The 15,903-nt window shown below is 45.0% G+C and overlaps 1 protein-coding gene across 5 annotated transcripts in view; it reads left to right on the forward strand.

Moving 5' to 3' along the window:
- Nucleotides 1–15,903, forward strand: part of LOC112224267 (semaphorin-5B) — a 202,061-nt gene that overhangs the window by 104,202 nt on the left and 81,956 nt on the right. For all 5 annotated transcript variants that reach the window (XM_042319451.1, XM_042319446.1, XM_042319462.1 and 2 more), the window contains 3 exons: nt 13,626–13,688; nt 14,566–14,664; nt 15,280–15,493. In XM_042319451.1, coding sequence (XP_042175385.1) covers nt 13,626–13,688; nt 14,566–14,664; nt 15,280–15,493 — 376 coding nt within the window. The remainder of the gene's footprint in view (nt 1–13,625; nt 13,689–14,565; nt 14,665–15,279; nt 15,494–15,903) is intronic.

A 15,903-nucleotide genomic window follows, 5' to 3' on the forward strand; every position in this document is an offset into this window, starting at 1 on the left:
GTAGCCACTCAATGTTAGTGGTGGCTGTTTAACAGTCTGATGGCCTTGAGATAGAAGCTGTTTTTCAGTCTCTCGGTCCCAGCTTTGATGCACCTGTACTGACCTCGCCTTCTGGATGGCAGCGGGGTGAACAGGCAGTGGCTCGGGTGGTTGATGTCCTTGATGATCTTTATGGCCTTCCTGTAGCATCGGGTGGTGTAGGTGTCCTGGAGGGCAGGTAGTTTGCCCCGGTGATGCGTTGTGCAGACCTCACTACCCTCTGGAGAGCCTTACGGTTGAGGGCGGTGCAGTTGCCATACCAGGCGGTGATACAGCCCGCCAGGATGCTCTCGATTGTGCATCTGTAGAAGTTTGTGAGTGCTTTTGGTGACAAGCCGAATTTCTTCAGCCTCCTGAGGTTGAAGAGGCGCTGCTGCGCCTTCCTCACGATACTGTCTGTGTGAGTGGACCAATTCAGTTTGTCTGTGATGTGTATGCCGAGGAACTTAAAACTTGCTACCCTCTCCACTACTGTTCCATCGATGTGGATGGGGGGGTGTTCCCTCTGCTGTTTCCTGAAGTCCACAATCATCTCCTTAGTTTTGTTGACGTTGAGTGTGAGGTTATTTTCCTGACACCACACTCCGAGGGCCCTCACCTCCTCCCTGTAGGCCGTCTCGTCGTTGTTGGTAATCAAGCCTACCACTGTTGTGTCGTCCGCAAACTTGATGATTGAGTTGGAGGCGTGCATGGCCACGCAGTCGTGGGTGAACAGGGAGTACAGGAGAGGGCTCAGAACGCACCCTTGTGGGGCCCCAGTGTTGAGGATCAGCGGGGAGGAGATGTTGTTGCCTACCCTCACCACCTGGGGGCGGCCCGTCAGGAAGTCCAGTACCCAGTTGCACAGGGCGGGGTCGAGACCCAGGGTCTCGAGCTTGATGACGAGCTTGGAGGGTACTATGGTGTTGAATGCCGAGCTGTAGTCGATGAACAGCATTCTCACATAGGTATTCCTCTTGTCCAGATGGGTTAGGGCAGTGTGCAGTGTGGTTGAGATTGCATCGTCTGTGGACCTATTTGGGCGGTAAGCAAATTGGAGTGGGTCAAGGGTGTCAGGTAGGGTGGAGGTGATATGGTCCTTGACTAGTCTCTCAAAGCACTTCATGATGACGGATGTGAGTGCTACGGGGCGGTAGTCGTTTAGCTCAGTTACCTTAGCTTTCTTGGGAACAGGAACAATGGTGGCCCTCTTGAAGCATGTGGGAACAGCAGACTGGTATAGGGATTGATTGAATATGTCCGAAAGCACCAGCTGTTCTGAAGGATTGTGTGATCACACTCTCTGCAGCCGATATGAGTAAGACCGTTAAACAGGTAAACATTCACAAGGCTGCAGGGCCAGATGGATTACCAGGACGCATACTCTGAGCATGCACTGACCAACTGGCAAGTGTCTTCACTGACATTTTCAACCTCTCCCTGTCCGAGTTTGTAATACCAACATGTTTGAAGCAGACCACCATAGTCCCTGTGCCCAAAAACATGAAGGTAACCTGCTTAAATGACTACACGGCAAGCGGTACTGGAGCGCCAAGTCCAGGTCCAAGAGGCTTCTAAACATCTTCTACCCCCAAGACATAAGATTTCTAAACATCTAACCAAATGGCTACCCAGCCTATGCCCCCGTCCCCCGTCTACGCTGCTGCTACCCTGTTAATATCTATGTATAGTCACCTTAATAACTCTACCTACATGTATATATTACCTCAATTACCTCGACATCGGTGCCTCCGCACACTGACTCTGTATCGGTACCCCATGTATATAGCCCTGCTATTGTTATTTACTGCTGCTCTTTAATTATTTGTTATTCTTTTAATTTGTATTCTTTTTAGGTATTTTCTCAATCTACATTGTTGGTTAAGGGCTTGTAAATAAGCATTTCACTGTGAGGTCTACTTCTGTTGTATTCGGCGCATGTGACAAATACAATTTTATTTTATGTTTTTTGCAACTGCACTTGATACTTCCAAAGGTCTTGAAATTTTCCGCATTGACTTACCTTCATGTCTTAAATTAATGATGGACTGTCATTTCTCTTTGCTTATTTGAGCTGTTCTTGTCATCAAGGCAAAGGGTGGCTACTTTGAAGTTGTTTAACACTTTTTGGTTACTATATGAATCCATGTGTTATTTCATAGTTTTGATGTCTTCACTATTATTCTACAATGTAGAAAATAGTAAAAATAAAGAAACTCAGGAATGAGTAGGTGTGTCTGAACTTTTCACTGGTACTGTATATATACACACCACCAACTGAACAAGAAGACAAGTACATTAGAGTGTCTAGTTTGAGAAACAGACACCTCAAGTCCTCAACTTGCAGCTTCATTAAATAGTACCCGCAAAACACCAGTCTCAACGTCAACAGTGAAGAAGCAACCCCGGGATGCTGGCCTTCTAGGCAGAGTTCCTCTGTCCAGTGTCTGTGTTCTTTTGCCCATCTTAATCTTTTATTTTTATTGGCCAGTTTGAGATATGGCTTTTTCTTTGCAACTCTGCCTAGAAGGACAGCATCCCGGAGTCGCCTCTTCACTGTTGACATTGAGACTGGTGTTTTGCGGGTACTATTTAATGACGCTGCCAGTTGAGGACTTGCGAGGCATCTGTTTCTCAGAGTCCAAACGGTACAAGACGATAGGTAGGCTCGAGGTCAGGGGCAGGCAGACTGGCTCAGAGTCAGGACAGGTAAGGGTCAAAACCAGGCGGACGAGAAAAGAGAGACTGGGAAACGCAGGAGCTGAGATACAAAAACGCTGGTTGACTTGACAAACAAGACGAACTGGCACAGAGAGACAGGAAACACAGGGATAAATACGCAGGGGATAATAAGTGACACCTGGAGGGGTTGGAGACCAGCACAAGGACAGGTGAAACAGATAAGGGTGTGACAGTAGTACACAGCGTTGGACGAGATCTTCAGTTTCTTGGCAATTTCTCTCATGGAATACCCTTCATTAAACAGAACAAGAATAGACTGACGAGTTTCCGGAGAAAGTTCTTTGTTTCTTGCCATTTTGAGCCTGTTATCGAACCCACAAATGCTAATGCTCCAGATACTCAACTAGTCTAAAGGCCAGTTTTATTGCTTCTTTAATCAGAACAACGGTTTTCATCCGTGCTAACATAATTGCAAAAGGGTTTTCTAATGGTCAATTAGCCTTTAAAATGAAAAACTTGGATTAGCTAACACAACGTGCCAGTGGAACACAGGAGTGATGGTAGCTGATAATGGGCCTCTGTATGCCTATGTAGATATTCCATAAAAGAATCTGCTGTTTCCAGCTACAATAGTCATTTATAACATTAACAATGTCTACACTGTATTTCTGATCAATTTGATGTTATTTTAATGGACAAAAACAAGAATTTCTAAGTGACCCCAAACTTTTGAAAGGTGGTGTATGTATATTTTTTTATATTCAGGACTCTGATATTGCTCGTTCTAATATTTCTTAATTTGTTTGTTTTCCTTTTTTTTTATTACTGCACTTTTGGAGCTAGAGATAAGCATTTCGCTGAACCTGCGATAACATCTGCAAAATATGTGTATACGACCAATAAAAGTGTATTTGTTTTTATAATGGAGAGACAGTGACAGAGCTCGGCTTTCCATGCCAAACATGAAGCACCTGGCAGGCAAGATCAGTAGGACAAACCTAGCTCTTCCCTGTGATGTGCTGGGGTGGGGGGCTGGGGTGGGGTGGGATGGGGTGGGGGAGTCCTGATGCTTCTGTGGCTTTGAGGGCATGCCCAGGCCATTCTAACAGACACCTGTGAGAACACCTGTCATTGCCATTAGTGGGCAGGCAAGCATGGAGGGGAGAGGGAGAGAGGGAAAGTGAGAAAGAGGAGCAGAGAGAGGGAGGGAGGGGAGAGAGATGGGAGGAGAGGTAGGGGGAGAGGAAAGAGTGAGAGGAAGAGAGGGAAGTCTTTCTTTCACCACAGTCCAACTAAACATTCCCAATCTGGCCTTCTGGCCAGCCCAACACACACCTAACCCAGCGTGACACCTAACCTGCACAGGACACATCCATGGAATGCCTTCAAAAGGTCTGAATGGATTTTTATAGCCCACCTCTCTTGTCTTTATGGAGGAGTAGCTACTTCTGCCAAACTGCAGAAATCGAAAGAATTTCCCCTGATACCGATAGAATGTGCCCACACACACATACACACACACACACACACACACACACACACACACACACACACTTAGAGCTCTCAGCTCTGTGTGTATAGGAGTCTAAGCTGGTAGGTGTTGTGGAGGGTGTATATAAATTAATGATCTCCTTTGTCATCTTAACAAACACATACACACACACATGCACGCACACACATAGGAGGTGGGCCCTCCGATGGGATCACTGTCCTTCTCAGGTCAAAAACAAGGACACTGAACATCTGAGACTGTCGTCAGTGCTCCCCCCCGCCACTCTCTCTATGTTTCTCTCTCTCTCCATCTCACCCCTCTCTCTCTGTAGGGGAGAGTGAATGAGGGATGTGAATGTGGTGAGGGGAATGTGATTTTCTGATTGAGCCCCACCCACACACCCTGCTGAAAGTAGGTTTCTGTGATGTAGACTGCCTGCTCCACCAGTGGGCCTGCTCACAGGAACAATAAAACAGCAGAAAGCGGGAGAGAAAGAGAGACTGTTTCCTTCATCTGCGTTCCTCTTTTAGTGTTTGTTTCCCTTTGGAGCATGTCATTCAGATAGGCCAGATGTCTCTGTGTAGGTACTACAGGCAGGTACAGTATTTAGAGTTTTTGTCTTCTTTTGATCTGGAGAGTCTGGTCTGTGCTTCCTTTGCTTCACGTTGAGGTGATGGTCTGGTCAGTTTGCTTATTTGTACCAAGAATACCACACTTTCTGCCTTGTCTTCTCACTGCTTGTAGCTCAAAGCCCACTCACTCACACATTCCTTCATGCAGTCGTGGAAAAAGTACTCAATTCTCCTACTTGAGTAAAAGTAAAGATACCTTAATAGAAAAGTGAAAGTCACCCAGTGAAATACTACTTGAGTAAATGTCTAAAAGTATTTGCTTTTAAATAAACTTAAGTATCAAAAGTAAATGTAGTAATTTAAAATTCCTTATATTGTAGTGAAGTTGTCAAAATATAAATAGTCAAGTAAAGTACAGATAGCCCAAAAAACTACTTAAGTAGTACTTTAAAGTATTTTTACTTAAGTACTTTACACCTTTGCCTTCATGTTACATAGGGCATGACAGTGGCTGCATAATGTCGTACAACCACATGTCAGTATAGTGTGGTAAGTGGGAGTTACAGAGCATGCAATATCTTCTGGCTTGACAACTGGTGTAGGAGAAGTCAGGGATAGGAATGTCGTTCCACTGACATGGATGGAGAGAGGGGTTTGTGATTCTAGGTGGGAGATGGGAGAAGAGGTGAGGAGGTTAGGAGTTTGGAATGTAGGTTGGAGATGGAGGGAGATGGGAAAGAGGGATGAAGGATTTGTGAGTGGGGGTTGAAAATGAAGGATTTGAGATGGGAGATGGGAGGGGGATGAAGGATTTGTGAGTGGGGGTTGAAAATGAAGGGAGATGGGAGAGAGGGATGAAGGATTTGTGAGTGGGGGTTGAAAATGAAGGGAGATGGGAGAGAGGGATGAAGGGTTTGTGAGTGGGGGTTGAAAATGAAGGGAGATGGAGAGAGGGATGAAGGGTTTGTGAGTGGGGGTTGAAAATGAAGGGTTTGAGATGAAGGAGATGGGAGGGATGAAGGGTTTGTGAGTGGGGGTTGAAAATGAAGGGAGATGGGAGAGAGGGATGAAGGGTTTGTGAATGAAGGTTGGATGTTGGAGATGGAGCGAGAGGGGGGAAAGGAGAGGCGAGAAGGTGTGTTTAGGCCAGCTGAGCTTCCTTGTGAGAGGTAATAGTGGAGCTCCGCAGGGTTGGAATGTAAACAGCCTGGGCCTGCAGGAGCATACAGTCCAGAAGGAGATACAGCCCTCTACAGCCAGCAGAACCAACCTCACAATCTGTCTCTATCGCCATCCCTTTATTCATCTATACCTCCACCTCTATCCCTCTATAGCTCTATAACTCATTCCACATCTCTCTCTTCCTAGAACTAAACTCTCCCTCTCCCCTACCCTCCCCACTTTCTCTCCCCCTCCCCTCTCTCTCTAGAACAACACTATCCATCTTAGTCTCTCTCTACTCGCTCTCTATATCTCTCTCTCCAACCGAACTTCCTTGAAATTGATAATACATACTTCAACCCATCAGGGTACCTTAACCTAGCCCTGCCATGCCGCTAATAGCACAGCCTTGGGGACGTCAATTTGTTTTCCAAGTCAAACTCCAGGCCAACTAAGACGTACTGTTTTCTCAGCTTCACTCTTCAGCCAGCTTGTCCTCCCAATCATCCACTGAGTGTCTTTTTGGGTCAAGAGTCACTCTGTCCCATGTGACTGGAATGAAAGTTCCAGTGGTATATTTTTCCAAACATGGAGGGGATGGTAGTTATTTTATCCTAATCTCCCTCACCATTTTTTTTAGACAACTGGGCTTTTGTGTTTTCTAGTTCAGTTTAGTCTGATCTCTTCAAAGTTCCTCAAGGGGAATTTGTTTGCATTATAAGTAATGACAAGTAATGACAAATATGATATTTACACATGTGGATGGCAACTGAGATGATCTATTCTGAGGTGCATACCTCAGAGATGTTGTTCACCCACCTGAACCATTCTCTCAGATGATTAGAGTGCAGAGAGAGAGAGAGAGAGAGAGAGAGAGAGAGAGAGAGAATGTTGAAGTCTTCAGAGCGGTAAATAAAGTGTTTGGTTCAACTTGTATTCCTGTCGGTTTAAGCTCTGAAAGACACACATTTAGTCTGACCCGGTGGCTCTCATGTTGAATTGCATTCTTCCATTCGGCAGAGCATAGCAGCTGCCATTTCTGATGATTGTTTTCCTCCTCTGTAAATGTAAGGAAGGTATTGCAGGGAGTTTCTTTGTGATTATCTCTTCCCTTTCGAAAATACAGGGTAGTGTACCCATTCTCTCTCCAAAATGACCCAATTTCAATAACCATTATCCCAAATATCAGGCAGACGTTTTGTTTGGGAGAAGCGAGAAAGAAATCCATTCAGGTCAATTTCTCTCTATTGTTGTCCTTATGTTCCACAAAATACTTTTCAATTTCTACAGATAATGTTTTAGAGCATCTTGAGAAATGGGTAACCTTGTGCACTGCTGAGACCCAGATCTGTCCTCAGACCAGTCATTAACCAGGTCCTGAAGCTTGAGAGGACTCTCAATTTGCTGGACCCAGATCAGTTTGGCCCCAGTTGGCCTACGGTATGTTCCATGGCTCTTCTCAAACACCAGGGCTCTTCCTCAATTAATCTTTCCACAATTCCTCACTTCCTCTTTCTAACCTTCCCAACTGTATTGAAGGTAAAGGTCCAAGGTCCCTTCCCACAGACCTTCTCCTACAATGCCTTTTGAGAAGAGGTGATGCAAGAAGATGTGTGGAATTGAGGAAAGATGAATTGAGAAAGAGCTCTGGCCTTATAGAATCAGATGTGACTGACTGAGTCATAAGGAAGCTGAAAGCTGTTTTCGGTCATTGGGGGAAAGCCTTGTTTGACTTGCTGGTATTGTTCTGTCACATGATGCTTTGTTTTGGGCTGTGAGGACCAAGGTCAGGGGAGTAGAGGTGACCTCTGAACTATATCTTCCCCAAACAACAGGATGTTTTCTCTTCAAACTCCCTGGTCAACACAGGTTTGTGGGAAACTCTTTAGGCTCGAGAAGGAAAATAAATGATTTTCTCTTGTTTAGATTTACTTACTTATGTAAACTTCTTGAAGTAGTTTGTTGAAGGACGGAGAAGAACAAAATGACAAAATGACAAATGGCGAACACTGAAAGGTATCAAATCCAAATAAAATAAATGTCACATGTGCCGAATACAACAACTGTAGACTTTACCGTGAAATGCTTACTTATGAGCCCTTTCCCAACAATACAGTTAAAAAGTAAGAAAATGAGCAAATAGATTAAAACAATATGTTAGTGCAAAATAAAAATAACTTGGCCATATGCAAGGAGTACAGAGTCAGTGTACTGGGGTGCGAGGTTGTTGGGGTTATTGATTGAGGTAATATGTACATGGAGGTTTGGTTAGGTGATTGATTGAAGTACTATGTACATGTAGGTAGGAATCCAGTTTTTCACAGGCACAAATATGAATTGCGTTGGTGTAAGTCTTGCCCATAGCCATACGGTGTATTTTGGGGTTCACTTTCTGGTATCCTCATCAACAATGCCCCTCACATACAACTGTACATTATGACAGTGGACAGATTGGTATTATAAAGACAGTAGAGGAGGGTCATAATATGGCTGATGCATTACATGTATGTGTGTCTTGAGCTTCCCTAATGAGATGTTCACATCCTGCAGTTGTCCTCAGAAGTAAAGCACCCAACTCCATCCCCAGCTCCATGACCCAGCTCCATGACCCAGCCCCAGTCCCAGCTCCATCCCCAGCTCCATGACCCAGCTCCAGCTCCAGCCCCAGCTCCATGACCTGGAGTTTGATGAGTCACGCCTGATATCATTCATCCAGACTCATGATCACATTTTCCTGCTGCAATTTCAAAAGAGAATGAATAATTGATGTGGTCTTTGTCAGAATGGGAGGATAATCTGTGGCCTACAGAGCCAGATAGGGACAAGTCATCTGCTAGTGTCTCACAGCAGGACCGTGTGTGTGTGTGTGTGTGTGTGTGTGTGTGTGTGTGTGTGTGTGAGTGAGAGTGCGTGTGTGCATGTGGTGTGTGCTTTTGCGAGTGTATGTGTGTGTCAGCGTATGTGCTGAGGGATGATCCAAGATGGTGCAGCTAATCAAGGAGACGGCCCAGCCGGCCTGTTTCTGCCTCATCTCTCCTCTGATGTAGAGTAATGGTCTGTAGGAGACTGTAGGAGGCACCACTGGGGCAGAGAGGAGCTATCGTGCACCACACTCACAGATTAAAGTCATCATTCACCCACTCTTACTGGATAGGATACTGCCCCTAGCCCCCTTCACAAGGAGGCTGCGGGAGCTGGGAGTTGCTACAGATGTACAGGAGTGGTGATAGAATGGTGTTCTCAGATGGTTTACTGTCCCCTCGATCTCTTTCTCCATTTCTCTCTCTCCGCATCACTCTCTCTCTCTCTCGTGTACATATTGGGTCAGAACAGCTGTGGCACTTCAAAGATGGTCTACTTTACGGACAAACACACGAGCACACACTCAGGGAGGAGGAGAGGGCCCAGTAGAGGGCTGGAGTGCACAGCACAGGGAGGAGGAGGGCAGCAGAGGAGGGCTGGAGGAGTGCACGGGGGAGGGGAGCATATCTGCACCCTCTTGTGTAGGGATCAGTGTTCATGGACAATGAGGCAGAGCCATTGAGAGTCCTGTCACATCCGTCAGTAGGGCAGGGGGGAGAGGGCGGGACTGGTGAGTGGACAGGGGACAGGGTGAATGAAGAGAGGAGTAGAGAAGGGGACGGAGGAAGGAGAGGTAGTGGAGTGGAGGGTGGGTCGGTTGGAGCCTGAATAGGGTACTCTGTAAGAGTATGTAAGAGGACGAAGCAGAACGGGATGCTGGCCCATTGAAGTGAGGGGACCTTGGAGTAGAGCAGAGAACAGCTAGCAGGCTATAACATGCTGTACAGAGCTGGGTGATCTCTGCCTCCTCTCCACACTTTCATCACAGATCAGTATGCAAATAATGTTCCCTACTCTTCACGTCAAAGGAGGAAGAGGTTTGACAGAGATTTTGAGGTTGAGTCAAGGATATAGGGAGGGAAATGGATTTAGCAGTACATAGATTCAACAGCAAATATATTCTCAGTCCACTAAATACATTTGTAGAGTCTATATAGGTACGAAGGTACGTGTACAAAGGGAAGTCCACAAGAGTCAATGTACATACAGTCCACTGCATGGTCCCAAGCTATCACAGTGGTTGTGATCGTAGTACTAAATACTGTACTTGTAGCCTACTAAAACCAAGCACACCAACTGAAATGTTCTGTTGTGGCAAAATGGTTCTGTTACAGTCTAATGCTATGTAAATGCTTGAGTTGAAAAGTACTATCGATCTATCACCGACCGACCGACCGACCGACCGTATCAACTGGTAATTTTCCATAGCTGTCCACTACCCTCTTCACACACCGCACAAAGGCGTGATTTGCTGGTGGCTCCTTATCGCTTTGTGCACCAGAGACCCAGCTCAAGGCCAAATTCTTCTTCATACTGAATAGGCTTTAAAAAACAAATCACTTCCTTCTCTTAGACATGTAGGCTAGGAGTGGCAAGCAGCTCATTGTGTAAAATAAGTGTATAATGACTGTGTGACTCTAACTTTGCAATTGCTTGAATAAACTCTTACTGCTGATAAAGAAGTTCTTCCTGATTCCTGGAGTAAGTTTTTGTCAACACTCCTCTACAGACACATTTATTCCTCATATTTACAAACCATAATTAATAGTCAACATGATTGTTGTCAAATGTCACTGAACGACAGAGTCTTATCTACAGAGTGCCATCCATGTTTAAGGAAGAGCCATTTCCCATCTCTTTAACTGTCTGGCTCACTGTTAGCGGTTTGTTTCATTAGCATTTATTACTTCCTCTGTAAAAATAGAATTCATTTCCCTCCCAAACATAAGTGATGAATCCTTCATCCTTTCACTAATTGTACTTTCAGCTATTTTATTTGCCCATGAAAAATCCATGATTTTTTTTTCTGTAGCGGGTTGCCGAGGGCAGAATACTTATTGCCTCCAAAAATGGCAAAGTTGGAGAAATGAGGTGTCACACTTGGGTTTGAGGGTAAATAGACAGTGTTGTTGGAGGCACATCCTTGTTGTTGGCCCTACTAATAGAGGAAATGCATCTGAGAGTGCTGTCGCAATTTATCTGCAAATCAGTCCAGGTCTGGAATAATTGACTTCATTTAACTTCATTTAGTTTTTTTTAGTAATGGCCATTTTCTATTGCTCAAACCAATGTGTTATAGTCCTCTTCAAACTGGCATGTCGAGTGAATGACTTGTTGAAATGATGTTTCTTTACTTTAAAATGTCAGTAGCTCAATTTAACAAACAATCATCCAAAATGTAATGTCAAACTCATATAACAGGATTAGGAAACTGGTCTAGAATACTTTGTATTGGACATGAACAGTGACATTGACATGTCCTCCACCTCTCCTCATCACTATGTCATATATCATTATTTCTAAATGAACACTTGTAGTTGGAACAGTAACACAGGTTCAAGCCTCTACACTGTGACCTCATTCCACCACTGCCTTGAGGCCCTACGGGCCTGCTCATAGGCAGACATACAGTACAAACCGCTCCATCCATCCCAGCCCGGGCAGGCAGGAATTGTACAACCGTCACCCCACTCAGAGTGCCTGTCACAGCTGGGGGGGGGTAGAGTGGTATTGGTATTCTGAGTGCATGGGCCCTGTGGTATTCAGAGTAGGACTGGCTTTGAGCTGGCTTTGTTCCAGACCGGGGTGAAGAGAGGTAGGGGCGAGGGGTCAGGGGTTAAGCCGATGGGATCCTCGGAGATGGGGCCTCGCTGAGAAAAGATGGTAATGACCTGAACGATGATTCACCACATAGGCATCCATCACACACCAACCTCCCATTGAGACAAACAGAGCTACGGCAGTGGAAGTAGAGGTGTGAATGTGTGAGTGTTTTGAATCATGTCATCTCAGCACTGCTAGCGCGGGGGTATTCGTGATGGTATTTGAAGTGCTTGTTGACTGTCATGGTGGTAGAGTAACGCCTTTATATAATAAAAAGCTTTTGTTTTTCTTTTTCCATTTGAGGCCCGAGCACTTATCGGTTGTGAGTTTAAACTGTTCTAGTTGTCTAATTTCATCACAGTGTTTTCAGTATGGCTGGCTGGCCTACATGACAGACTGCAGCTTTCTCTCTCAGCTCATTTCTCTCTCTCCCTCTCTCTCGTTCATTCTTTCTGTCTTTCTTTCTGTCTTTCTCTCTCATTTTTCACTCTCCATCTCTCTCTCTTCCCCCATCTTTCCCTCGTTCTCTCTTTCTCCCCCACCCTTTCTCTTTCTGTATCTTTCTCCCCCTCCCACCTCTCTCTCGCTCTCTCTCTCTCTCCCTCTCTCTGTTCAGTGCAGTATGAGCAAGGTTAATTAAAGAGTCTCTCAGAACAGAGAGATAACACCCAGCCTCATCTCAGGGACAGCAGACACATCATATGCATCCCAAATGGCAACCTATTCCCTATATAGTGCAGTACTTTTGGCCAGGGTCCATTGGGCTCCAATGTAGTGCAATACGTAGTGAATAGTTTGCATTTGTGACACAGACACGGCTAGCTTACTCCTCTCTCTCATCGTGTTAAATATCGATTTATTTCACTAATCAATTTGTCTCTTTCTTTCTTACTCTCTTTCCTTTTCTTTCTGACGCTTTTGGACACTTTAATTTGTGTCCAGATTCTGTTTTTTTCATACCACGATGTGGTCTCTGTAGTGTCCCCTAGCCCTGTTGTGCATGACAATGTTCCACTGTGTGAAGAATAAGCCAAAATATCGGTCGATGTGGTTGTGTTGTGTGTTATGGATGATCCGTCTTAAAGTCAATACTCGATAGAGAACCCGAATGGCAGACTCTTTCTCCAGTGCGCAGAGAGGACCCCCCATTCACTGTAAGAGATTAGAGGAGAGGGAGAGGGGGAGAGAGGAGGGAGACAAGTGACACAGTGGGGGTATAAGCTGGACCTAGTCCGTGCCAACTCCAGCCTCTCTCTCTCCCAGCACTAGGGTTAGGCCAGCAGCACCACAGCTATTTTTAGTGAGACTGAGAGACCTAGACACAGTAACCAACATGAGAGAGGGCCATCTCCCAGGCTCCCATAGAAAATGCCAATGCTGCTCTGATAGCCAAGTGTGTGTGTTTGTGTGTGTGTGCCCCAGCACTGAGCAGCAAGACCAGTCTCCTGGTGCAGCATTCGTAATTTAACCCAAGACATACGGTTCTAAATTAAAAAAAAAAAAAATGCAATTGGGCAGTGGAGAAAAAGCATGTGGCGGTGTAGTAGAGGATTGTAGGACGGTGTGTGTGTGTGTGTGTGTTTGTTTATGTGTGTCCCAGCACTGAGCTGGGGCTGGAGCATTCTTAATTAAACCCAATGCGGTTCTAAAGGAATGTAAGTGGGCTGTGGTGTGGTAGAGGATTGGAGGATGATGTGTGTGTGGAGGATTGGACGTTGAAACACATTTCCATTCTAATGACATCTCGGCTGCAAATTAGGACGCAGCCCTGGTCCTATCTGGTTACCTGACCTCATAATCCACTGGCTGGCCCACTCAGATCCATGCTGACGCAATTAACAAACATCAATAAGGTTCATGTCTTTTCATTGCATCTGTGTTGTTAGTAGCAATATTAAGTTCAACAGTTGCATCATTGTCAGGCAGCCAGCAGGCACTAGTCAGGCAGCCCCCTTGGCAACAGGTGAATGCTGCATCCAGTCACTCTTTTATGTGTGTTTATTTTGGTTTCCTAGGCAACGGAATGGGGTCCAGACGATGACACCAGGAGGTCCTGTCAGAGCAAAGGGAAGACGGAGGTAAACGATAACTTTAAGGGTGTCCCCCCATCCACACACACACACACACACACACACACACACACACACACACACACACACACACACACACACACACACACACACACACACACACACACACAGGATGCCACCCTGAATAAAAGCTTTTACTTTAAAAGCGGGCAGTTGATTGGATGAGGAAGTGGCCCTTCTCCTTTCCTTCCAACGGCTGATAAACACTGTGATCATTTTGTTATTTCACTTTTTCTTTGTAAGAATTGAATGCCTTGTCATTTTTTTCTCAAGAGGGGAGAAACAAAAAAGCAGTCACTTCTTTCTGAAACCTGTAGAACCTCGTCTGACCTCAAGTTCTGAAACAAAGTTACTCTATTTGCCAAAACAATATATTTAAGGAAAACTAAGAAGTTTCATAAAAAAAAATGTCCCCCTCAATTGTCAGACAATGGTTCCCTCAATGTGTATGACAAACCTGGAAGTAAGCAATTAGTTGCACTGTGTACTCCATATACTGCATATCACGTGTATATGACAAATAAAAAAACTTGAATTCTTTCTAAGAATGAGATGTGATTGGACTAGGTTTAGATGTGTTACATTTCATCTCACAGATGAAAGATAGACAGTCATTACAGTCATATCATTGAAGTGAGTGGTGAGTAATGCTGGCTCGTATTCATTAGTGCATACTGTTACAAACTGTAGCCAAATGTTTTGCAATGAAAACAAGCAGCTTTTTAAATCAGGTTTCTTATCAAGTACAGGTAGACCCACGCAGTTTTGGTCAATTTTCTTCCATTTGGTTTCTAGTGAATTTAGCCAAGGTACTGTATGTAATTCTCTAACCTATAACATCGCTGTACTCTACCACCCCCTGTAGGTGGAGTGTCAGAACTACATCCGCGTCCTGCTGGTCAATAAGACTGAGGTCATTACCTGTGGAACCAACGCCTTCCAGCCCCTCTGTATCACCCGGGAGGTAAGGGGGGAGGGATGGATGGAATGATATGTCAGGGTGGATGGGGTTCGAGGAAGAAGTAGAATAGAGTGAAAACCTACAGGGGGCTGGGTAGGGGTGATAGGGAAGGAATGATAAGAAGGTAAAGGAGGATGGTGGGAGGAAGAACGAGTGGATGGAGGGAAGAGGGGGATAGAGTGATAACTGGCAGGGTGGGGGGTGAATGATGGAGGGAATAAGATAAAGACTTGAATATAAACATCAAACAGCCATATGGTCTGGAGGAGACTTTAGAGGTAGGGGAAGACAGTAACAACACTATCATTTTCTTACTCTCTATCACCCTATTTATCTTTCTCCCTTTCTCTCTATATCTCTATCTATATCTCTATCTTTTCTATCTCCATCTATATCTCTATATCTGTCTTTTCCATCTCTATATCTATCTTTTCTATCTCTATATCTATCTTTTCTATCTCTATCTTTTCTATCTCTATATCTATATTTTCTATCTCTATCTATATCGCTCTATATCTCTATCTTTTCTATCTCTATCTCTGTCTTTTCTATATTTTCTATCGATATATCTCTATATCTTTTCTATCTCTTTCTCTATTCCTCTTTCCCTCCTCCCAGGTTGGGAATATCAGTAGTGTGTTGGATCGCGTGAATGGCGTGGCAAGGTGCCCCTACGACCCTCGCCATAACTCCACGGCGGTGGTGACGGAGAGCGGCGAACTATATGCCGCCACGGTCATCGACTTCTCTGGTCGCGACCCTGTCATCTACCGGAGCCTGGGGGGCATGCCACCCCTCAGGACGGCCCAGTACAACTCCAAGTGGCTCAATGGTAACACACACACATACACACACACACAAACACACACCACACACACACACTGTCCACCATGTGTTAGCTCATTTATCATTGTGTAGTGTCAATTAAAGTGGATTGTTGCATAAGGGCTAAGAACTTTGTCAGAGATCCAGCGCTTCCAGATTGTTAATTGTCTTGATGCAGTCTATCAACCATGTTTCTCAGTGGAACTATGTCCTACCCTTTCCTTGTATCCCAGTACAAAAACCATGGTAATTTGGCACCCCAAAAAGCGATTTGAGTAATCCACCACAGTGTTGTTGAATAGGGATCACAGAGGTAGGAAGGGAGTGGACCGTATGAGCTGGTATTGGCTGGCACCGTAGAAAAGCTAAGTTAGATAAACCTCCATCAGCCCCAAAAGTCATGGCTATGTGTCTATA

Source organism: Oncorhynchus tshawytscha, linkage group LG03 (assembly GCF_018296145.1).
Source record: "Oncorhynchus tshawytscha isolate Ot180627B linkage group LG03, Otsh_v2.0, whole genome shotgun sequence".
Classification (NCBI taxonomy): domain Eukaryota; kingdom Metazoa; phylum Chordata; class Actinopteri; order Salmoniformes; family Salmonidae; genus Oncorhynchus; species Oncorhynchus tshawytscha.